The 26,063-nt window shown below is 40.2% G+C and overlaps 1 protein-coding gene across 4 annotated transcripts in view; it reads left to right on the plus strand.

The window, feature by feature from the left end:
- The window catches only part of Sox102F (transcription factor Sox102F), a 95,722-nt gene that overhangs the window by 47,514 nt on the left and 22,145 nt on the right, over nt 1–26,063 (plus strand). For 3 of the 4 annotated variants that reach the window (XM_066396309.1, XM_066396311.1, XM_066396308.1), the window contains 2 exons: nt 17,297–17,914; nt 19,399–19,549. In XM_066396309.1, coding sequence (XP_066252406.1) covers nt 17,301–17,914; nt 19,399–19,549 — 765 coding nt within the window. In that variant the 5' untranslated portion in view covers nt 17,297–17,300. Of the gene's footprint in view, nt 1–3,814; nt 4,205–17,296; nt 17,915–19,398; nt 19,550–26,063 lie in introns of those variants that run through there. The other variant, XM_066396310.1, reaches the window with a different exon arrangement.

Consider the following 26,063-nt stretch of genomic DNA (forward strand, 5'->3'; position numbering starts at 1 on the left):
TTTCGACAATGTTTTCGAGTTTCCGAGCTGTGCGTAAAATCGGAAAAAAGCCAAGTTCAAATGTGCCATCCTAGAACCATAGAACAACGCCAAAGGGCCCAATTTACCCCATTTATCCTTATCTGTCTAATCTTCCTCGCACATGGGGGCGTTAACGTCCATACCTTCTCCCCTTTTTGATCTCGACAAAACCGGTCAAATTCACGGGTGCCCCCATGTTTCATAAAACCACATACTCCTCTAATATATTAAGTTTGGTGTTTTATTGTGAGCCATCTTTTCTTCGGACAGCTGAGCTCCTTTTACGGTTGTCATATTCTTTATATCCGTTTTAGTATCCTCTTTTATACGCGGTCTCCGAGGCCATCTCACCGATCGACAATAAAGAAAAGAGAAGAGAGAACTTTGTCGCGTAAATATAAAATGTATGGAATAATTTATTTTCATTTTGTCGTTCTTGTAGTCCGTCTGTTTAGGACAGAAAAACAATTCGAACCATTAATCTAATTCAGGACGAGTCGCGGAAGCGTTGGCAGAGAAGAACAAGGGGCCAAATACCGTTTGTCGACGACACCGTCGCTGGTTAACAGATTTGTCAAGTTGTTTGTTTTTTGGGTGCATTCCCGATTGATTGATTGATGAGAGACCAGATGCCAAAAACCCAAAGGTTGAGTCAAAAATTAGATGCCGGGAATATCTCCGCATCTGTTGACTGCGTGCGTTTTTTCGTTGATTTGTACTTTTTGGCACCAACAACGGAGGGGATGGTAATTTCCAAAGGCGGGGCGAATAAATGGACCCCAGCGACCCCAACAACGCTTCTTTATTGTTTTTAATGGCAATTAAGCGGTAATCTGACACACAAAGGGAGCGGTGCCGCTGCCGTTGACAAGGATTCGCTTAAATATTTTAAAGGTATAAATGGATTTGTTTTGGTTAAGAGCTTAAGCAGGATTTGTATGACGGGAAAAATGCCCTTTTTGTATAGAAAAAGTCATTTTATCGGACGTCTAAGGTCGACGAAAAGACGCGAGAGTAGCGTCTACAGGGTGTCCGTTTTTGGAACTCAGCCACGGGGATCTCGGTAACCATGAAAGATGCGAGGTCGGTGAAACTAGGACAAAGTTGCGCAATTCGGAGATCGAGAATTTGCGGGTTCAATATTTGAATAATTCCAATTACTTCCGGAGGAGTTGGGAAAAACTAAAATTTTGATTTTTTTCCTCAGCGCATTTGGTGCGGTAACAAGAAATGATCGACTCCTCATCACTGCAATTTTCCTGCTTCTACAACGTGGCGGTGTCATATTTGAAATCCGACGTTTCGGTTTTTGGCGACCATCATCAGCTTTGTTTTTTCACAGGCGCCATTTTGCATTTTCATACTTTTATGTTCATTTTTTTACTGGTTACGACGATAGTAAAATGGCGATAAAAAATTCAGAACATCTCAAATTCTAGACAAAACAACACATGTCATGTTTTCGTGTGAGTAATCGGAAAGTCCAAAAATCCTAAAATTCGAACCAATATTGCAAATTTTGTGGATTAATTCCGAGTTTAAAAATAAAAAAAACACCCAGTCCGTGCTAGAAAAAACAAAACTTTCAAAACTGTCGTTACTGAGAGAGAAAACTGTTTCAATTTCAATAAATCATTCATAGGAGAAGAAAGAAAATGCATTTGCAATGCAGATATGCTGAAAAATAAATAATTATTTAGTAAAAGTGAAATTTTAGCTTACAGTCTTGGATTAAAGTGTTTTGTTGGGGTGGGCCGATGTCGAACGAACTGTTTTCTTAGTTCTACACAGAAGTTTCCTTTATTCTCGCCTGTTGATGTCTCTTAGATTTAAATGAACGAATGATGAATTTAGACAAATCCAGGATGATGGATTGGACGCCAAGGTCCTATAAGATAGCTTTCACGCAATCCAAGGTCCGACCAGAAGATCCTGGCCGCACAGGCCCTTCCAGGGAACCCCGGTCCTCCGGGTCGTAGCGGGGTACCCCGGCTAAATTCTCTCTGCGTACGCTCATATAATATACAATATGTCCTCGAATAGGTTTGCCAAGAGGAGAAATTTTACGAGAAAAATGCGTTCTTCATCAAAGTTTTTGCTTGTTCGAAAACTGTCGAATTAGGGCTCACCGTTTCTATTTTCCTTTTTTGTTCTGAGTCCCAAAAATTAACTCTCGTTTTCATGGCAACCCTAATCAGGACTTTTGCTTGTTAAGTTTTTATTACAATAATTCAACAAAAGAAAAGGAAATTACAAATAGAAATTTGATTCGATCCAATCACCACCTTCTTGAAAGCATAGCTCAAGTCCTCGATGCAGTTCACTATAACTCGTTCGGATCTGTTCGAGCGATAAAGACGCCACAACATCTCTGATCCTCTTGTTCAAATGTTCTGCAATCGGAGGAAGATCATTCGCATAAACTATTTGTTTTGAACGGCCCCAAAGGTAAAAATCTCTATAGTCAAATCAGAGCTCCTCGACGACCTATCGTCGATAGACTATTTTTACTACACTAAAAAACTAATTTACAATGATCAGAATTGCAGCATAACTGCTTACAGAAAGTTAGGAGGAAGAATGATAGTTTCAATGGTTAAGGGCGGTTTTATGTACTCCTTCCTTCTAGGGCCCTAATAGGCGTCACTTGTCCATAGTGCCGTCCTTGCACATAATAATCAAAGTGACAAGACAAAAGGTGAGATAAAAAGTAAATGATTATAAGATAGCGCAAATAAAAAAAAGGAACGAAAGAATTAGTTACGTAACTCATGAAAACGATCATTGATTTTTGAACTCTGGGAACATTTTCAATTAAATGGACCTATTTTTCGATATTTATCTCTAACGAAAAGGGAAATTGAAACGCTGACTAATTCAACCATTTTGGAACAAGCAAAAACTTTTATAAAAATTTTTGTCGTAAAATGAAAAATAAGAAACTTTCTCCTCTTAGCAACACCATCCAAAGACATACTGTGTATAATAGTGATATATTTAATTTATCTTGATTTTCTATTGTTTTCCCCTAAAGCATCTTCCTCTCGCCACAAACCACCCTGTATAGAAGTTTCAATTCTACTCAAATATAGCAGAAGCGTCTTTCCCACTCGCCTGTTGATTTCTTTCAGATATTTTGGTGTGTGTTAAAAGGAGAGGGGAACAATGGCCTCAAAAACCCAAATTTTAGCGAATATGAATTATAGTTTCTGTATATGGAAGTTTGTCTCTTGATGGTAAAAAATCAAACGAAAAAGTACTAGAAATTATCTAGTATTTTAGAGTACAGAGAGGGCTGCGCACGTAGATGAAGTAGAAAAGTCAGGAAAGAGGATTTCTGGGATACTTTTAAAATTGATGGTTTTTAGGATACTCGTATTTACTGTGCGCAACTTACAATTTAACAATGGGAAATAACAATTTAAAGGATGTTTTCACCCGACCTGAAACTAAACAGATTGGCACATTACCCCCTCGCTCCTTGCCATTCTGGGAAACGGGAAATGCGCCCCTCAGTATTTTGCCACATCAAGAAAAAACAATCACAGGTTAGTAAAAACGATTGTAAAAAGATTACGCAAGAAAGCGTACCATCATCAGTGTCTTGTGGGTGTCTCGCGGGACGCCCCGCCCTCACAACAATGCCAGGTTTGCGAACCTCTTTAAGGCTCATCTACACGGCCACGGAAACGTGAACAATTCGCAAAGTGGGCGGTCTGCACACGTGGTCTCCGAGGGAGGGTCGAGGGCGGTCCCCACTGGAAAAGGGGGGAAAGATGCAACGGGGCCGCCGAAGCGAGCGAGCAGAGACATCCTGGCACGCAGTGTACACGCACACGATCCGTCAAGTCCGTTCTACGCGGTATAAATCTGGCCTGTGGTGCGGCCGCCTCGAGGTGTCTGACAATAGCCAGCGGCGAGGACGTTTCAGGTGACAGGTGCACAAATCGTCGGACATTCAGTGTTGGACCAATAGAGCTCGGGGTAAACAATAGATGTGAGGGGTTGCGCAGGGGGGTTGCCAAGGGTGCGCACACCCCATTCTCGGCTCGTCGGGACTCTTCTTTTATGCAGTGCGGACAGTTCGGTTAACGGACACAGTGGCTGCCGCACATCTTCAAGAGGTTCGCTCACCGGCGAATCTACAGCCATGTATTGACTCTTCTCTCCTCAGACGCATCGGGTGAGTTCTATTGCTGTAGCTGCATGACCTTAAACAGACTCACCAGTGTAGGCGTTATCTGGCTCATCAATCTCCACAGGAGAAATTCCTAAAAAAAGAATTTACCTTACATCAAGAGAGATGCTTATCAGTGTGTTCGTTCATTAAAAGAATCTCCGGTTCGGTTTAGAAAGCGGATGTGACTGGTCCAGAGCATTGTTAGAGCCGCACATTTGTTGGCCTAATGGAAAACATGTGTGTTATGTTCCTGCTATACCTTTCTCTTTCGGGAGACAGGAAAAAATTGGACGGAATCATATTTCACTACGTGGTTATACATATTTGCATTTGGGGGGGCCATTTCCTGTATTCGAATTTTCTTGTGCTTCCTACGCTCTTCACGTACAAGAGGGGGTTTGCAGGTTGTCGTGAAAATTTGAAAGAATGCGGATAAGTACCCGGGTAGCAGGCGCAAAAGTTCAATTCTTCGGGGTTTTAAGGCGAAAAGCTATTTTTAGTTATTTGAGTCCTATATTGAACTCTTGACGGTCTCGATGGTACCTGAAGGTTCGTCAGAAATCGGATATTATAAGGATGATTGAGGTAGATGTAACAGTACTTTGGATAGGGCTGGGGACAAGGTCCCTCAAATACTATTTATAGAATTGCTTAGCTAGAACGTGCGTATGTGCTTAGAAGAACCAATGTTAAGCCAAAGGGTCAATATACATTAGAGCTACATGTAGGCTCATTCAGAGACGCGGCGCCCCCTCCCTCATCTTTAGATCGTAAACATATGGAGATAGAGACATAAAAAGGGTTCATATAAAAGTGTTGCGGTTATAAACAAATTATTTTTTGTTGGTACTTTAAAGTATACAGGGAGGCTCGAAATTTAATTGTGCAGGAGGTCGAACTCATTTTTTCTGAAGGCCAAATTATTAATGTGCTGTTGGCTTTAACAGCATGGTAATTTTCCATAGAAAGCATTAGATTCGTTGACGTTAAAGTTAATAGAATATGAATAATTTGGTCCTAAATGGACTGGCCTACTTTTTCTTTCAGTATCATGTTCTGCTTTGAATTCTAAATATTTTTGGTGCACCATAACGTGTGAATAAATTTAGTAGTTTTGCATAACAACCTTTGAATGTAGAAAAAATCAAAAGTATTAACGCTTACAACGTGCCATACAGTATCCAGATCGTTCGCAATTAAACCTGATTGGCCAGGATAGTTCATTCTACACTAAAAAAATTTGGCATGCCACCCTTTTTTGTTACACTCTGTATATTTTAAGCCAGATGCGTTTAAACATTCACATAAAACATTTTTCCGAAGTCGAAAATGAATGCCCCATGAAATCGAATGCATAGAATGCCCCATAGTACGGCGTCAAGCCTGGCTGATCCCTTTAAGTCTTCATATCATAAAGAGGGCCACCTTGTCGGGCTGAAGCGCACTAGCCCCTGAAAAGCTCACACTTAAGAGTTGGTATGATTATTATCGTTTTAATTAAGACATTTCAGTGTTCTGCAATGACCAGTTTGTGATTCTAGCACTTAGCGCAGCGAAGCAATGAAGGAACTTAGTGTTAGATTCAATAGAATCCTTCACTATGATCTTCCATTTGCTAGCCGAATTGGTTCAAAGCTATAAGGGCAGGATTTCTTATTTGTCCAAATTTAGCACAATAGTTTGTCAGTTCGTCCTTGGGAACATAAGAGCTTCATCATTAGTAATTTAATATATTTTCTGGATTTTGTCTAATTTTCCAAAAAAAGATTTTTTTAAGGATTTTAATATCTAAATGACCAGATGAAGCAGGAAATGGTTCATCGCTAATGTGACCGTCTTCTTTGTTTTGCTTCATAGGCATGTGATGTGGACATCATGATCAAGACATAGTTCGTCCGCCTCTAAGTCTTCGTTCTTCCTTTCTTTACGAATTATGAATTTTTGTCAAGATAGACACTCTCTTACTATTCCATAGGAGTTTGTTACAACTCCGCATCGCAAAGGGAGATTTTTGTCTTCGTTTCGGCCCTTATGACTAACGGTTCAAGTCAATAGATTTTGGCAAGGCAAAAGCAAGGCGCACAACTCTCCTCTAAGTGGAACAATCGTTTGGGGCGAGATGTTAAGAATGAAATCTTTGTTCTATAATATAAAACGAACATCTGTTTTTACTCAAGATTAGGCACTCGACTGGCGACTAATGGCAAAACTACAGCACACCAGTCACATGTGGTTGTGTGGGTGAATTCGATCGACCTGGTTTTTCGACTTAGGCATGGGCCTCGAAATCCACCTTCAAGATCAAAGGAACTAGTACATTCGATAATAGAGCAGAGCACATCCCTAGATTCTCTAAACATGTGCGTATAATGCGTTCTCATGTTGCAGAGCTAATATTTAAATCATTGTGTTTCCCTTTCGGATCAGGTTTCACCATACTGACCCAACTCAACATCATCCCATACATCACGTTTCAGAGTGGTTGCAAATGTGGATGCAACCCCTCGAATGGGGGAAAGGGAAATGAGTGCGTTCGATTTTTTTGCTTTTCAGAACAGGATTCAATGACAAATTACCAGGGTTACTTTTGCCTAATTTTTTTTTTCTTTTTGCGTCCCTTGGCAGAACGGCCATTGCTGGCCTCCTATTCTTCGGCAAGTCCCACCCTCAGTATCCCTCTCTGAAAATGTTTCAAATTGAAAACTTTTCTAAATAAATTTACGTCACCATATGCCGACTTTTGCTTAGGGGTGTATCCCTCAAAAATGTTATTTAATTATACTTTCTACGTCTTATCGAACTTGTATAGTCGAAAATAGTTTTTGGATAATTATTTCCGCTACCCTGCAATTTTTATATTTAATGTTTTGCTGTAGCTAATATGAAATGAGATGTGTTACTAAGGCACTTAAGGGTTCATCCTGTATATCACTATTACTCAGCTAAAAAACAAATTTCTAAATTTTTCCGTTTAGAACCGAGTAACCTCTGTAAGCGAACCTGCCATGGTTACGGTGAATAATCGAAGAATTAGCATTAATTTGATAAGTTTTCAAAAAGAATGGCAATGCGCTCGGTTATTATCTCGGAAACTAGTCGAGCAACTTGACTTTTCCCATTCATCAAATCCCTCATTCTTAATTTTTTAGCGAATTATTTGATTTTTTCTTAAAATTGTTTAATTTTTTGTCCTTCCACTTAACAATTTTAACTGAACCCAGTCTCAGCAGTTGAATTTTATAGAAAATTCTTAAAGGTGGTTGCAGATTCAATGAAATTCAACGGGGTGGATTTGTGAGACAGTAACTTTTTACAAGTTCTTTTTCATGCCTTCTTGCAAGTCTAGCATCATGTGGATAATTCATCGAGCTTTCAGATTCTAAAAAACACAGTGGCGCGTTTGGTTTGTTGCAAATACCACTGATTTTTTCCATTTTTAAAAACCCTTTTTCACCTCCCTTATAGAGCCGCCTAGAGATCTTCCAATTCAGTCTCAAATCTTTAATTTTGTAGATACTTTTTCGAGCTTCTACAGAATTCCCCATATTAGATCAAGCATTTTAAAAGGCAAATAAAAAGTTCCTAATCAAAGTAAAGAAATATTTTATTGAATTAATATATAGCTAATTTGACGGGATTTATTATTAATTTAGATAACTATTCAATTTTTTAAAATCATGTCTTCTAAATGTCTTCCATCAACTTCAACGCAATTTTGAATCTAAGTTCAAAATTTTGCATTACCCCGCGGTGCAAAGCTCTATTAATTTTTGTATGTTCAATGAAAATTCATTCTCATATATGATAAAAATTTCCAAAATCTTGAATTAAAAACAGCGATTTTTACCAGAATTTTCACATCCCCAGTTCTATAGCTCATCCATTCAGGTCGTTTGCAAAGTACGTCCGGTCTCTTTGGATAGATCAAGTCAAGGAATTTATTTTTCAAGTACCTGACTTGACGAACCCCTAAAACAAACGAACAATTTATTTCCTAAAATTGACTGTTGCGAACACAAACGTTAAATTGCCAAACAATGCGAACCACAAACGGGTTTGAGTCCTGAGGCATTTGTCTCATAACCTCCCCCTGAAGGCTGTTCAAGTATTCATTTGCTTTTGCCTTTGGGATTTGCTCGTGAAAAGCCTCTTGTTCTGACAAAAACCCCCAGTCATTAATTTTTTATCGCTTTTTCTTAGCATTGTATTTTGCGAATCAAGAATGCACCCCCGATAGAGAGACGACAAAGATCCAGGGACTAATGTGTTCAGCAATTATGGTACATGAGAGTTTGATCTTAAGTTGCTTATAAATGCCCTCTAAGCTTGATTTAGGTTGACCTGCGTGATATTGGACATTTAGCATACTTAAAAAATTGCTTAATTCCGTCTAAGGAACCTGCAGTGAGCGTAAAATGAGCTAATTGAAGTTGGAAATTTTGACTCTGTTGATGGCCCCTGGAAGTCTTTTGAGGCACGTGAGTGCGGGGATAGAAGGGCAGTGCGTCTAAAGGGGAAGACGGTTGAAGAGACGATCATGAGGGCCGGCTTTCGCCAGTCTGGCTCCCTGGGCGAAATTTTCAACCACCGTCTCCCTACCCCCAAGAAACACCGCCCACCAGGAGAGTCCACCGCCCTTCCTGGTCCGTCGCCCAACTTCGCCTTCCCCCCTTAAAGCTGGTAGATCGGTGAGAGTGAAGAAGGGATGCGGGACAAATACACATTAGAAAAAAACACTCGAGGTGAAGCTCAGCCAGAAGTGTGGGTTAGAGATCTAGGTGAATCAGTCCTGCTGGTCGACTGAAGAAACTGGAGAGGGAAGAAAGATTCTCCCTGCATCAATAGAAGATTTCAATAAATTCAGTAGAAATGATAAGCGCCGTAACAGTGCAGATATGCTGAGAACCACTTAAATTTGGTATCTAACACACCGTTGTTATCCATGCACGCTTTGGGTAAACAAACTCTTTAGTATGCATTTAAGCGTCCTACGTACCAACACCATTGGTACACATATTTGGTCTCAATTACAGGTCGAATCTAAGTTATGAAGACACTCATCGAAGAATAAGATTACGAGATACTTCTAACGGTACCCTGTCCGATAATCTCAAATTAGCTGACCTGCTGCTGGAATAATAATTGTTAATTTGTTTTCGTTAACTTGTGCAAATTAGACACGATCTTCTTCAATTATGCCCGACTTCCTGGTAAGAGAGAGAAATTGTTGTTTCGATAAATAATAATTCTAGGGTATGTCCCGAGGCTGCGCCTGCACGTATAATGAATCGACTTCTGTTATATGGAGTGCCACAGGTAGTCGCACTTGTCCTTATTCCGTTACACGCAATGGAAAGATTACACGTCTTCGTCTCGGGTATTTTATTAAGGCCGATTAAGAGCCTTTACAATAAACCGAAAGCCATAATCTGTATGATAATACAGATTACATAATGCAACTAAAAATAAACGTTTGCATATCATTAAAGGAGAAGCTTTGATTATTTCCCAGCGTATCGCTATTTTATAAAGTGAACAACCTTTTCAAAATCCCAAACCGGTTCGGCGATTACCATAACAATTGTCCCCTTGGAAGAAACTCGCATCTCCACAAAACAACCTGTTAATTGTGTAATTATTTCAAAGATCGCCGGATCGGACTGTCTGCACCACCCAAATTTCCTCGCTTTTTCATAAATAAATCGGCGACAAGTTTTCGCGAACGTGCAAAGAAATTGCTTACAGTTCGCGACACATGTCACCACTCATTTATAGCCGAACGAAATAATACAGATGCATTTTGGAGCATTGTCAAAATTTCAAAAAATTCGCCCATGTTTATTGTCCACTCGCGTTCTGCGTCCAAGCTCCATGGCCGGCGGATTTTTACGCGTCTCGCCTGCCTCGACGCGAACCCGAGTGCCGGTGCAGTTTGGCTCGCTCCGAGTGGGGCAAGCTTATAAAAGTCGAAAAGAGTGGAATTTTCGATCTTAAGATAAAAGCTATTATTTTTTCTCTCATCTGTTCCAATTAAAAGGCCTGCCCGAATATCATCTGCAAATTTAGCTCCGAAGACAACGGTTCGCGTAATAAAAATAAAGAGGCCTGATGAGGCCGCTTTATTGGCCCGCTAAGTAGGAATATAACTTTTTTTCTCTTGTGATAAAGAGCACTCAAGAATCCGTTTATTCCTGGGAATGGCTCCAATCAAGGATTGGGAAAGGAATTTAGAAAGGAAAATATTCAGATTAGTTCAGATTTTATTGCTCTGGATGGCCGTTTCGAAGTTCCCGTGGAAATCGAAAGAAATCAGGGGCCGAGGCACAGCACATATTTCGGGGTTTCGCAGAACTAGTTGCAACATTGCAACATAGTTAATGCTGCCCAATTAAGCTCGAAACATTTTTACGTACGTTAGGAACTTCTTAACCTCAGTTAAGCTTCCTGCAAAGACAATGGCGGGAGGAACGATGTTATTGGTGATGAGGAATCCCATAAGAGCATCTATGATGACATAAGGAGCGTGCTAAGAACATTCATCAAAGGGGGCCCCTACAACTGCTTTCAACGTTCCTGAGGTGCAAAAAAAAACAACAAAAAGAAGCTGCAATTGTCGAACTTTTAAAGTTGCATTTGTAGGACCTTTCAGGGGTACTGCTTTTTTGCAACTTCAAATCCAAAGCGTGTGCCGAGAGCCTTTAGCTGGAAAGGATGTGAGGCTTACAGCAGACCTTCTCCGGGGTTCTTGTAAGTAAAACTGAGTAAGGATTTCTGGTGATGAGGCACAATTTTGAGAAATATGAAGTTGAAACTCAGAGAACGGGAAGAAAATACAGAGGAGAAATTCGGTAAAACAGGGCCCCAATGAGAGCTGTCGGCTAAAAAAGTGCTCCTTCAAGTCAATGACGAAGAAAAACGAAAAGTAAAGTTACAGAATGTTATGAAAATGGTGAGGAAGATATGATGGAAAAGTTGACGAATCAAAAATAAAACGGAGCATCAATAAAGGTTCACTAAAACAAATCGAAAGCTGAAGTTGAACAAAAATTTAAGAAAAGAGTGGTGCGAACGGTATAATAAAGCCTCGATCAGAGCCGGCTTTAGCAAGCCTGCCCGACTTCGCCTCCCTCATAAGGCCGGTACTGCTTACAAGCAAGTACTCATACAAGAGTATGCACATAAACTGGCGTAAATTGGGGGTTAAGGGAAAAATGGATGTACTTTATGGCAGTACTTACCAAGGAGCTGAAACTTCACGTGGAAATTGGTTTTTCTAATATTCGTTTATTTTGGATAATAAATGAGTATTTATTTTAATTGCGTAAATTTGGAATTGCCCCTTGAGGGAGACTTTCGGTAGTTGAGAGATTCCCAAGAAGCTTATTTTTGTGAGTTAATGAGCTGCTAAAGTTTTTGTGATATACTCGAGCCAGAAATATCATTTTTGCATGGCTTCCACATTCCACATAAGATTCCTCTAGATTATTACACTCAAGGCCATTACATTGCTGAACCCTAGCAACTTTCCCTTGCTGTAAGCATGTTGACCTTTGCTAACGGGCTGTCGCCCCAGTGTTTCCTCTGTTGAGTGAAAGTAACTAAATTACGCCATTAAATCTCTACCCTCCGACCTCTAAAAGGGGTGTTTTGGACTGATTCAGCTTCTCTAACCTATGGAGTTTAACCCAAATTCTGTGAAACCTGATGAGGTTACCTGTAGGTCAATTTTGAGCAAACTTGGATTTTCCCGGCACTGTGCAGGGACCTGAAAATGGGTCTTTGGAACCTCGGCGCGTCGGATTTGGCCTAAATTGGTTTGAGTCTGTTAACGGCGTTTAGCAGCGCCGTTTCTATGGATTTTTAAAGAGCTGGAGGGGCGATGGATTATTTATTACGGAATTCTGTTTGTGCTTGTTATTAATGCTGAGAAGTGAGAATTGTGATCGCCGCAGCACGATTTCTAACGTTAATATCTGGGCAGAAATTTGCAAATTTGACCCGATATACCCCCGAGCCTTGAGAACAATCCAAGAAACAATAAACCCGGGGTCAAATTGTTATCTTTTTAAACAAAACGTATTAATAAAACAAACGTTTTAAACAAAATGTTCACGCTTGTAACACATGAAATCTTTGAATATCAAATTATTGCGTCTCGGAATTCACTCCGACGTGCGTACTCAGTGTCCCAAAGTTATTGCAAAATTATGTACATTATTATTCCTGGAACAGGCATTAAATTTCCGTAAAAGGCAAAGGAAAAAACTGCCGCCCGAAGGAGTTCCGCCTTATTTCCTTTTATTGCAAAGAAAATATTATTAAGAAGTTGAAAGGATGGAAAATAATAAGTATGAAAGCGGAACTTGAAAGAACGGCGTCCCGAGAACACCCGAATTGAAACAGAAATAATATAATAAGCGATGAAAATATTTATTTGAGAAATTAGATTTGTTACCCCCGTTTTGTCACAAAACAAAAATTGCTGCTGCTGCTGCTGTTGCTGCTGAAGCAGGAACGAGGCCCAATCGATACGGCTCGAGGAGGAGCTCTCTTTCTAAGGAAGTCCATCGTCTGTATCATTAAATTTTTTATTTGTTTCCCGCATAAATTTACGTTTTTCCTCAGTGCGAGCTGCATAATAACAGATGTTTTGTGTGCCCCTGACATGATCTAAACTTAATAAAATCCAGTGGACTATTGCCTAACAATATCGAGCGATAATCCTATATTACTACGTAAACTACAAGGAAATATGAGCTCATAATTTAATAATTACACTTATAGTGCGGATACATAACATTAAAATATAAGCTTTATAATCGAGGAGAACACGTTATTTGCCATAAATTATACAAATCCTATACCGTGAAATTTAAACGACCGTTAATATTTCCTCACCATAATGATTTTTCTTGTAATTTACCGCACATTTAGTGGGCGTTTTAATTAATTGTCCGTATCTATTGTGCTCCGATTTGGGATATCGTCTTCAGAAATATGCTAATTTTCTTGATTAGTCGGGTTATTGCTTTTTTTAAGTAGTTTGTTTACATATGTATACAGGCGCCAAACCCGATAAAAAAACCGCGAATTAATTTGGCACGCCCACCGTCAGATCGCGGATGAGAAGTGACTGAGAAATCGATTTCAATGACCATTTGTTACATGGGAACTATTGATGGCCCTTAAAGGAAAAGTTGCACGCATCGGTTTTGGAACCCGCAGGGCCATTGGGAACCGGGGTCTAGGTTCGTTAAGAAAGGTCCCGTGAATTGTGTCAAAATAATTCAGAAATCTCAACGAGACCAGGAAGTAAATTTGGATCCACACCCTGGGATTTTTTTCTAAAACTGGAAAATGAAGGTGTCCATTGAATTTTCCGGAAAATTCAGACTAGACTCGCCCCAGAACGGACTCCGGATAACAGATTTTTTGAAAGCTCTTTTATCCTTCCACGTTAGAGAATACACAGAGTGCCGAGACAAAAAAGTTGTCGGTTCAAAATTCCATTTTTTGAGCCCTGCTCGGGCGAAGACGCACTTCAGGTCGGTTCGAATTAGTGATTTATCTCTAGAGCAAATCGCCTTTAATTTGTCAAAAATGCGAAAATTTATTTTGGAAAAATCTTCGAATCAGCGTTTAACTCTCTGACAGTAAACTTGAAAATTCTTGACCGACCTTCATCTCTTCCACAATTTATACTCATGCAAAAACTCTGTTGAAACAGCGGGTTATTGAATGAGCTTATAATGAAAGCCATCATCCCCGATGGAGGAGTTTGCCTTATTTTTCCCAAAAACCCTTTTAAGACAAGTAGGTGGGTCTCACTAACTTATCGAAAACTTACTTAAACACTTATTTTCGCGCAAAAAATTTCGAAATGCCGTAAGAAATATGTGCAAGAAAGTCCACAATCATATAATTCTTAAGTTAAACAAAAAACTGAATTCCACAAAAAAGTTTACAAAATGGCCCTGTCGCAGATGAGGCAGCCTGCCGAGTCTAAAAAACAAGAAAATGCAGAAAAACAGGGTGTCCCAATTGAAAAAAAATAAATAACAGCTCACAACGATTCGCTGTGTTGTCTCGCACAAGTGGCCCACATTTCGCGACAGGGTGCGCCCACTTTCTGTCGAGCCCCGGTATTGCGTGCTCCGGCCAGAACTTCTTCAGATTTAGATTTCAGTTTTAAAGAAACAATTCCGTATTGTCCCGTTTGATTTAGCAAGCAGTTCTCGACATACAAAACCTAAACAGGTGTTTAATACCCCCATCAACCAATCTTCTCGACGAAACAAAACCAAAAAAGCGGCCTCCGCAATGAAAAAGGACAACTGAACGTTTCGGAATTCAAAAGGCAGTGTAAGACATTGTTGTCCTAAATGCCGTTTCCACTTCACATTGTGAATGAAAAATATATCTCTCATGTGAATTAATTCGTAAAGCTCGCTATTTATACTCGGTACAAGAATAAGTGTCCTCTTTGTGTTCTTGAAATAGGAGCTTGTTCTGCTTTTATTTTCATTATGTTTTGTCTGGAGAACAATTCGACCATCTTTTGCTGGTGCTGTTCGTCGACTTTATCGATGTATAAACGAGGAAAGTTCAGCTCGTTTTTATTCATATGCGAATGCTCGTCCTTTTGTTGCCTTTTGAATCCTTGAACAGAGGAGACCATAATGACGTGCAGCGAGGAACAATAAATTCCAGATTGGGTCAAGTGTAGCCGCACTATCCGGAGAAAATGACTTCCTCAATGAACAAGAGAAGCTGATGACACCCATTGTGCCCCCGGAGTCATTATGTAAACGCTGAAGTTTTATTATGTGTCTCTCTGTATGAGCCTGGATCAACCCCCGCTTTTTACGTGGTGATATTTAGGAATTCAATGAGTGCACGTACCCAAAACGGGGAAAAGTTTTTGTTCCTTTGCACCGCTTCCCATCGCTAAGCCGAAATCCATTTAAAAGAATATTAATATTTCCCGAACCGCTTTTGAAGTTGGAACACACGGGCAGACAAACACAAAACTTTATCCTCTCTGATGTCATTATAAAAACAAACCGGAAATCGCTCGTGTATTGGAATTGGTAAAACGCAGGAGAGAATGGCATCGGTTTAATGGAGGGATTTTTGGATGAGCCCCATGCAAATCACTCAGCATAATGGCGATTTATGGAGCAATCTCCCCGTCAAAGCGGACTCTATATGCCCCGCTAAAACTGCACAGACAAAGGAGGCACATTTTTATTTTCCGAAAACTCGAAATCTGACGATTATGATAAATGTGACTGCGGGAGTAAACAACGGTCGCGTGTGTGTTATTGAAGGAAGCATACATCCGCCTTTCGGTGAAATATCTCCTTGTCTTTTTCGAACAATCCGAAACAAGTAGACTTTTGTCCTCCGCATCCCGAGTTAGATGATCCGTTGTTAAACGGTTCGGGGGATACGCACAGGGAAATAAATGGGGCCCCTCACAAGAATGAAAGAAGACAAAACTAAACTTCCATTTAGAATAAATGAATATCGAGTTTTTGCTTTGAGTTGTCGACTCTATTGTGGAGAATAAATTCGAGTTGGCATGTCGAGTCAAGAAATAACAAAGAGGGAAAACGACGCTTTGAAAGCTGACCACCCTGTACAACGCAGCTGTGAGGTCAACGCAATAATATCGAAGAAGTGAAGGCGTCTCATCAACCAATTAAGAGTATTATTCAATGAGATCGGGCTCTCCTATACAAAGAACGATTTAGACGTGCCCAAAGGAACCAAGTTACGAACAGTTCATACCTTAATCTTACTCCACGCTGCCTTGAAATTCTCGCTATACTGCATTTCCAACTTCCAAAAATGTCTCCGAAGATGAAAGTTTTCAACTCGTAAATATCACTGGAGACTATTTCCTGGCAGGTTAACAGAAACGGGAGAATTACCTGTTGAGAAAACGCACCAAACTGACGTTTTTTTAATGGGATTTTATCTATAGACCTAGAAAAAGTGATATACAGAGTGTTAATTAAGTATGTAGACAACTTTTAAGGGGTGGGTTTAGCAGACTCGTAATTTGCCTCTAAAGCTGCAATGCACAAGAAGACGATACTGACATGGCCTCCCAAATCACCCGATATGAACTCTTGAGACTGCTTTTGTTGGGGTGGCTTGAAATCTTTAGTTTATGGAACGGTAGTCCAATATGAAAATCTGGGAGTCGTATGACATTATTAAACACACGCCAAGTATGTTCCAAATATATTCGTCACTCAACATTAACGTATGTATTGCGTAAAGCGAAAGTCAGTTTCAACAACTATTTTGCTTGTTATTAATTGATTATTAGGAATAATAGCTAATTTTGTTATTTTCATAATTCAACTTTTTGATAGTTGTTATTTTAATAATAAAATGTGGAATTTCAAACTAGTAATTTTCCAGAGCAGTCGCTTTATGGAACAAATATGGAATTATTCCCTTTCTCCAAGAAGCCATTCAAATGGTCCCCAAATAGCTACCATATCTGTAAGAGCATGAGATAGATGAGGGAAATGAAAAATTTAACACCATTGATGGTCATCCACCAATCACTGAAAAAGAGGGCAAATTGCGGGAATATTCAGACCTTGAGAGCAAAAACATTTATAGATTTTATGATTTAATGTGATTGAACTGATTGATTGATTTACTATTTTCCGAACTTTACCGTTGTCAATCTTGAACGCGCAAGCATAACCTCCATGAAACCTGAAGTCAACGCTTTCCCATCCATGAATAATTAACATAATACTAACATCAATTTAGTAATAAGAGTAAAAATAATTATGCGAGCTACCAGTATGAGCATTTAGATGCGGAATTAAGTGGATATTAGATTCCTAATAGCGTTCAATCAACGACCAAATTAAATAGAAAGTCCGTGTAAGTCGTGCACTCCCACTTCTAATTAAAGGAAGATTGGAAGTGACCACATGCAACCGTGAATAATTTCGTACCTAAGAAACGACTATTCCTCTTCCAATGACTCGATTTGCATTCTAATTTCCGATTCCCCGATACATTGAAATTGGCCCGAAATAGCTCACGACTTCCTTGTTTCAGAAATATGTCTTCAAAGAGGAAGTCTCCCCCGACTAAGCTTCAAGAAGGCGGCTTGTCGGAACCATCGCCAGCAGTACTGCCGCCCCCGATCCAGGCCAATTTAGGAAGTGGGAGCGATGGCGGAGGTTTGACCGACTTGGACGAGACCAGCAGCAATAATTTGAGCGACATCTGCGAGGAAGAACCCAACACCATGGTCAACACCTCCTCAAGTTTCTATAACAAATTGTCCGAGTCTTCTTCGGCGAGTGGTTGTGGTAGTGACATTGATGATGGGCTGGATGAGGATCACATCCCTTCGAAAGCTGCAAAGATGACTGGAAATGAAGGGATGCAAGCCATAATGACGTCGGTATCGCCGTGTATTTCCAACCTTTCCCTACACAACGAGGAAATGGAGAGGCGGAGGAATTCTTCGGAGTGTAGTTCTCCCAATTCGGACATTAAAAGCAACTTTCACTATAACAATAACAACAATAGTTTAATGAATAACAACAGTTCCTTACACCCCTTGAAGCGGACCATGGACGATGTGTTGAAGAAGCTCACTTCGAAGATCGGAGCGGTGCAGGAGGAGAGGAGACCTACGCCATCGTCCACTCCCAACTCGCACAGTTCGTAAGTACTTAGTGGATAACATGATGAGATAGACAATGTAGCCTAGACAAATGGAGTAAATTCAGTACACGAATTCAGGCTAATAATGTCAATTTTAGAGTTCAAAATTACTCAATTATCGAGTCCGGACGGCTCCAGGAGACCTCAAAATTACTTCGCAATCCAATGAGTTCGTAGAATTGGATTGAATGATGATTTCAAGTCAATACGTGACGCTTTTGCAGAAAGATTTCTCAATTCGTGTGTGAAACTTGCCTTAGAATTTATTGCTTTTTGGTACTAGAGAATTTCTCGATTGCCTTGAGAATTGACTGAGTTTCTTAAAATTTACTTAAAGATGATTGCGTGAATCAATTTGTGGCTAATTCGCGCAAACATTTCTCTATTCTTAAGACCCAGAACGTCCGAAAATTACCTTGCTTACGTTTCTATTACTAGAGTTTCTCTATTTTCATCAGAATTGGTGGAGTTTCCTCGTGGAGAAAGCAACGGCGTAATAAATAGCTGCAAATTCCGCAGTCCTCGCTTACAACTTGTGAAAAATTGGCTGATACGTCTCTGACTGCCGGAGCACCAATTTCTTCGTGATAAAATTTACAATAAAAAGTACAATCCCGGGCCAGTGGCGTAACCGTTTGGTCTAAAAACGCTGATGGATTTTCATAAAAATTAATAAGAGAAATTGGTAGATGCCCAAAACTACGATTCGCGCATAGAGCAGGGAGGCATCGCGTCGTTTTGGTTCCCGAAATCGATCCTTGCCTGCGGCTCCAGAGAAATATTTTGGTTGGTACGCCTCTGGCGTTCAAGCGTATCAGTGCGCTTACTAGTACCACGTCTGAACTGGGATCCGAGGCACCATGTATGAGCCCTGCAAGGCATCGCCCCCCGAAATTTGTGCCCTTGTTCATCTACACTTTAGTTACACCATCCCCTCCACGGCACAATCGTCTGTATGGTGGATAATGTCTCCTTGACCTCAAAGTAAATCTACTAACCTCTGACCGCATTTAAGAAGTACAACAAAAGATTACAGTGATGTAACTTTATGTAATTGTGTAGTCTGGATTAATGATAGTAAGCCCATCCTCATTCATTTATAGAATGCGTTATCGATTGTTTACTAAACAAATTCGTTATTTACTCTTGCGCAAGCATTGCAGAGGAGTATTTCTGTACGTTCCCCCTAGATGATAATTGGAATACATAAAATACCATCTATAATATTCTTTTTATGAAAACGTATCTGGCGGGATTAAAGTTTACGATACCGAAAGTAGATGCAACAGAAAGCCAGAGCCGATTCATATTTAAATTACGCTACAATATTTGATTGCTTCGAGGAAACATCCAGGGCAATAAAAATTACACGACTCCTTGAAATGATCCGCTTTTACATAATTCAGGCTTTTATTGGCTAATAACGTCAGAGGTATTAGCTGTTTCGCAATCTATCTGCCCTAAGAAGAAAATTGCTTTTGCAGAGACGTGGAACCTGCTGCTGCCATTCAACAAGCTCTCTCGGGCGATAACCTGATGGAGAAAGACCGGAAGCTATCTGAGCTGATTCTGAAACTCCAAATGGCCCGTGAGCAACTGCTGATCCAGCAGCAGCATCAGGAGCCACCGAACAAGGTAAATGCGCTATTCAGTAGCATGCAAACGCCATTGTTGGGGATCTTTATGATTCTACCTGTCGTCTACAATACCGACTCATCAGTCATTGCGCTGACCAATGGCGAGCGGTCATCGGTAGAGCCGGCCAATGAGGTGCGCCTTGCGCGTGGGTTACGTTACGGTTCATAACAATTACTCGAGAAACAAAGCTCGAGTTTATTTCTAGATTTTATATTTGCCAGGTCCGAACTGAGGTCAAGCAGTGGACAGTTTTCAGTTTAGCCGCATTTTGCCAGGGCGGCGAAGTTTGTCGCGAACGAACGTTGCCATCGGGCAGAGAAATTAAGATTTTGGTATCGGCGAAAAGAAAATTCGAAGCGTCCACTACACGCATCGTCCACTGCGGATCTCTCCTCCGAACTGAGTCGACAACTAATGATTTTTTGAGAGGAGAGCGTGAGATCAACCGAGCAAACCTCACTTATGATTCTACTAAAAGTATCAGTGGGCACTTCCTCCGCATTCACCAAAGGTAAACAGTCATGTAACTGTTGGGCAACTGCGTGAAATTCGCAGCAAAAATGACGCGACCTCAAGTTTAAACGTTTTTTCACTGCGAGGGGTGGCGTGTGATTCAGCAGGAATCCCAAGAGTTGCGCAACTGTTGGCTCTGCTGCAGGCGGCCACTTTCTCCTGTGATATAATATGACTGAGTGTGAGGTGTTTTTGCCCTATTTTGATACGTGTCCATGGCCAAATCTGGAGCGAAAAATTCACGTTAACCTCACGTTGTGTTGATAACTTAGTCGTTAATAAGCCAAATGTTAACACCCAAAAATTTCTTCTAGGGAGAATTGTTCGCGAGTGATATAGCAGCGGTTCAAAGGAGTTTTGGGTTGGGAGGCACGGTCGATACGCGATTCGATTAAACCATTGCTAAATTTAATGTAACAAATAAAACAGTACTAAGTCATGTCGACTTTGGACTAAAATGAACAGAAGAAATTTCAGGGTGTTAACACTATGAGCCCCACTCAAATCCTCCCTTTCTAGATCCCCATTAGGCAGATTAAGCATAATTCCTAAAACCAGATTTTTTAGCTGGCGTTAACAAGTCTGACGACAAGTTAACTGTATAAATTAAGAGCACTGGAAAAACCATAAATCAAAACTGACGTACGTTAACATAAATTAATGTTATCAGCCTTAGAAGATAATCCCCATTAAAAAGTCCTAAACTCGTAAAGTTTCCTCGAGTCAGTTGACATTAAAAAGGAGATTTTGGACTCGAAACAGTTCAAGATCATTATGGTTATTACATATTGGGTCGGTAACATACAAACTGGGATTTGAATTCACGTCGGCTTTAACATAAACTGGCTTTAACAGACTGACTTTGATGGACTTTAACTTTAAGTAAGGTGTTAATTGCCTGAAGCTCGTTGCTGAATAGAGCACATCGCTTTTATGCCTGCTTCAAAGAGAAGATGTTAATTTCCTAATATTCGGTCGCAATAGTTAAGAAAAACAGGATTTTAGTTCAGATTTCTCATTTGCGCACACTGACTTTAACAGAAATTTTGGGGCCAAATGACCTTAAATTAATTTTACGCATGCGCATATGCAATTTAGAATGAACTCCCGTTAACAGCAACTGGCTTTAACGGACTCTACCGACTTTAAGAGAGGTTTTGATCATTTCGCGGTCCTTTAAATTTGATATGACTTGGAAAACGGGCTTTCGCTCGCTTTAAATGAAGTTTTAGCAGGTTTAACGACCATAATCAGTTGCGGGTAATTAAGATCGATCAGTGTGTTAAAAAAAAGAATTTTACATTAACCGACTTCAAGAGAAGCTTAGAGCGTCTTAATATTTGTAGGGTCAATTCCAGTTAGCCGAGGTTAGTAGAGTAATGACTAACATTCGGAGTCATAAAAGACTACTTAGGGTTCGGTCTTAATGCCTTTTTCAGTTGCTTTTATTTGAGAAAACGCCCGCAGATTGTAATTTTATTAATTAAAATTAGCATTTACAAAAAGGCGCTTAAGTTTCGCAATTGCGTGCTAAAAATGAGCCGTAGTTACACGTTAAGCTGAAAAAACGGAAATGTTGCCGCTTTAAAGAGAGTTTGAGAGATTTTTAAACGTTGACCATTCGAATGTATTCGAAGACCAGATACCTACAACCATCGTGGATCTCGCCCCTGCTTGCCTCCTACCGGGCGCCCAGCCATAGAGCGCTGTTTAAGTGTAAATCCTCCATAAAACATTTGATACACTCTTAAAGAAAGCTCTTAAAATCCCCTAAAACTAAGCCTAATTTAAACATTTAGAGTACCTAACGAGTAAATTTCCAAAATAGTGCCGTCCGCACCTCGTAGTTGTTTTGAAACGCTATATGTCACTTAACGCGTTCGCTCGCAATGATTTTTTTAAGCCTTTCCACCCTTTCCCGTAGACATAACATCCTTTTTTAGTGTTTTTTTCATGTAAAACTCATCGACGAAAGCTGGAAATAGTACCAGGGACGGTTGTTTGACGCGCAAAAGTTACCGTTGTGTGATTTCGACATGAAAAATGGGATCCGGATGCGGAGTTATAAGTCGGCAGGGAGAAAGTATCCAGGCCTGGGCCATGAGAAATACGATATTTTATTTGGGTTTTTGTTTACCTGAGTGTTGGAAATGGTTCGAGAGCTCCCATGCCAACATCGTAACAGCATTATTATGCACAATTTAGCTGCGTTCGTGGATTTTGATTCGACTCTCCGGGCAATGTCGCTGCCAAGGGCAAAAACCATGCTCCTATTATTCACTCGAATAGTCACGTTAATTAAACTGAGCCATTTAACAAATTGGGTCCATAGTTTTATTATTTCGTCGCTATCAACGGTAATTAGCAGCAAGAACAAGCGAAATGTTATGTCAGGATCGCACAAACGCTGACAATCAACCGAATTGAATGGAAAAAACGCCCTAATGGTTCCTCCACTGCCGAATCGCATTTCATGCCTAGTGGAACGTATTATGGATGCAAGTGCGCATTATTATTATTATTATTTCCTAAGAGCAGTCGCCTGTTTATTTTAAACAATGGGACCCTTTCATTTAGCCGGCCACTTGACTGCTCGCTTTTATTACGAATCCGAACCGCATTGAGCGCTGCTGCAGACCACCAACTCAAATTTTAATTGGAAAAAATATCGCATCTTAATAATTGCTTCCGTGCAAGGCTTCAAATAAATCAAGTGTCTTTCATTTGTGCCTTAAGTACATTATTAGAGAACGAGCCCAGATAAAGCATAATACCCCCGGTTTTAATTTAAGTTTTCTACTTTTGCCGCGATGACTGATGGGATGGCGAGGAAGCTCGGGATTCAAGGAGAGCTCACGCTTTTGTAAATGGGAAATCTTCATTTGAAATCTGTTGAGTACTAGTACACTCTAGGTCATTATTACCTCGTAAAAAGCTTGATAAGGGAGCAGGGCAAACTTTCCGGATACGCAAATGCTTCCGGGAATCGAGATTTAATTAATGTCGCGGACAGATAAGAAAAAATGCAATTAAATTTTAAATAATTGGATATAGCCATTTGCTCCGGAAAAGTCCTCAAGGTAAATCAGGGTAAGTGGCAACCGCGCGACCTTCTTTTGTCATGGACGCTAAGGCCATGGCATCTGCCAATTGCGAACGCTACGTTGCCAATGGCCTTGCCGTTCCTTCGGGCCTGCGCACTAACTTACTGTTAAGGAAATTCCAGGATGTGTAGTTGATCATTTCTTAAAGCGCTTAAAACGACATAAGGTAAAAGACTCAATGAGATTTTTTTAACCCTAGAATGCTACCCGGGGTACACCTGTACCCCAGAAAGGAAAAAATATTCTATTTTTTGCTAGCTGATAACACCGATTTGTCCTTCACAGTAGTTTTATATCATCGGTATCCCGCCTTGAACCCGCGGGTTTCGTTGGTTTGATTCGTGTTTTCATATTCTAAGTGTGGCTTGCTTGGGGTACACTGGAACTTCAGGGCACTCTTTGTGTACTAGAAAATATGAATAGCATTCTAGGGTTAAATACTATAGCAGTGCGAAATATTAAAGGCCCAGGCGCTCTTTGCAAAGCTTGAGTTTTTGATCGTTCTACCAAACCGGAAGACCGAACCTCAGCATTTGATTCTTTAATAAATCAGAAGTAATGGGAAAAAAGAATGAATTCAAAAAAGTCCAAGATGGCGTCCTCGGGAAAAAGCACCGTTGATGATGGTTGCCGAAGGCCGAAACGTCGGATTTCAAAAGGGATATCGCTACGTTGTAGAAAACAAAAAGTCGCAATGATCAAGCGTCAAGAATTTCGAATTACCCCGCAGAATGAGGTAAGGGAAAAACATGAACGTTTATGCAAAATTTTCGTTTTTTCAAATTTAAAATGGCATATTCTTCAATTTCAAATTGCATAACTTCGCCCCAAATTAACCGACCTGGTGTCTTGTACCGTTACAGGTCTCATGATGGAACTCTAGAAGCGAACATCCTGTATGCAGGGGGTAATATATCGTTAAGGGGATATTTTAGGGGGCAAGAGAGCGGCGCAAAATAATAAAAAAATGTTCATAAACTCATGGTCAAAAACACGTCATTTGCGGTATATAGGATGACATATTTGCGACAGTTTTTATAACTTCGTTTTCGTTTAAATGTATTTTAAGAAATTTGATTAAATGTTACGAATTGCTTCAGGTAGTTGATCACTGAGCCGAATGACTATTTTTTACCTTACTTCCTTTACATTCGCAATTTGTATCGATAGATATTTTTGAAAATTCTACGAAAACGATGAAAAATACAAAAGTACTGCAAGAGACCGAAAACCTAACGAATTGAAAAAAGAATTTAAATGTGGTATCAAAATTCATACAGGGTGTTCCAAAAAAATACAGAGGCATAAAGTAGGAGATGACCCAAAAAATATAACACTGTGCACATGGTTAGCGGCGATTTTGACATTTTTTGTGGAAAGTCTTAAAGAAAACAGGTGTATGCAATTTCATAAATTTACCTCAAGGCAGTGCGAAAAACGCAAAACATGAGAAAAAATATACGACTTTGCCACCCTGTATGTCGAAAATGATTCGCTTTTGACCATTATAAGCATATTTAAGTTTATAAGCATTTTTTAAATCATCTTGCAGAGCGGTGATGTGTTACACCCTGTATAAAGTCAATATACTTGATGGATCGCTGTCAACCCAAAAAGGCTCCGCACCAGAGAGTCCCATCGCTCCTCGAGCGAATTTTGTGATAAGTGACGAAAGCCCCGACCGTCGAAATTGGTGACTTAAAATTCAAACCACCTTTGTAACCGACACCCAGTACGTTTGAAATTAAAAAATTAACGGCCAAAGTTAATTTTTCAAATGAGACACATTACCCTCCGCGATGTGTATCTTCTGATATTTATGTTCATTGAGATCTCCGACGTATTTAAAGAATGCGTAGTGCCTCTTCGCGCGTGTGTTCCATCTCCAAAAAGAGTAAATATTGTTTATATTCAAAGCCATTCCAGAACGTCGAGCGATAAATCTCCTGAAGAATGGTTTTTTGCTCTTGGGGAATAACGAATGTCCCCGGTGGACACATAACTTTGTACACTTAATATTTTTAATGGTTTCTGTTAATGAAGGGACATGTTTACAAACAATAATTACGGCAAGTGAGCAGACGGGACTCGTCTAGCCAGGGCCGCGTCTTATGAGCGTCTCTCTCTCTCTTTGAGCTCGACTATTTAATTTGCACAAGAAATAATTGTACGTAAACGTATTATCATTAGCTTGTTCCCTCTCCGATTTGCGAGACTTCCTGGGCCCGGATTCCATCAAAGGAGCGCGACGCTGATGCCCTCTGTCGATTTATCCCGTTTCTGTGTAATTAAGTAATGGAAATCAAAGTCCTGCTTTCTGATGTGGCGTTATTTGTTTAAGAGTTACAGCCAATCCGACATCCTGCATACCCCCATCCCGCTCCTGCACGGTTTGAATATTAGAATCGACGTTGTTTTATGCCGGCTCTCGGGGGCCTTTGTGCCAAATTTTTTGTGTGTCTAATGAAAGAGCTTTTGATTTCTTCAACAGAGAGCTCAGAGCTTTGATACTTTCGCCCCCTCCTCCTCATCGTCATTAAAGCCCGCCCTCTCAGCTTCCATTTCAATAATCAGCAGCAATTCAAACATACACTACCACGTTTAGGGCGCATCTCTTTGTCTATTCAACCCGAGCTACATAATATACATATTATTATAAAGCAAACTCAGAAATTCTGATTATGAATTTCGCGCAAAGAGAAAGGGATGTTTGTGTTTTGGCATTCGGGATTCAGCGTACACAGACGTAATCAAAGTGGGAATCTAGAAACAAACACGAGCAGACGGGATAACTGCCACAAAGCAGAATGGAATATTACATGTCATTGTAAGAGACATAATCCCCCAAATGTGAACGCCAAGCGAGATGAATTTGAATTTGAATTTCGCGTTAT

This window comes from Euwallacea similis, chromosome 13 (genome assembly GCF_039881205.1).
Source record: "Euwallacea similis isolate ESF13 chromosome 13, ESF131.1, whole genome shotgun sequence".
In the NCBI taxonomy this organism is placed as follows: Eukaryota; Metazoa; Arthropoda; class Insecta; order Coleoptera; family Curculionidae; genus Euwallacea; species Euwallacea similis.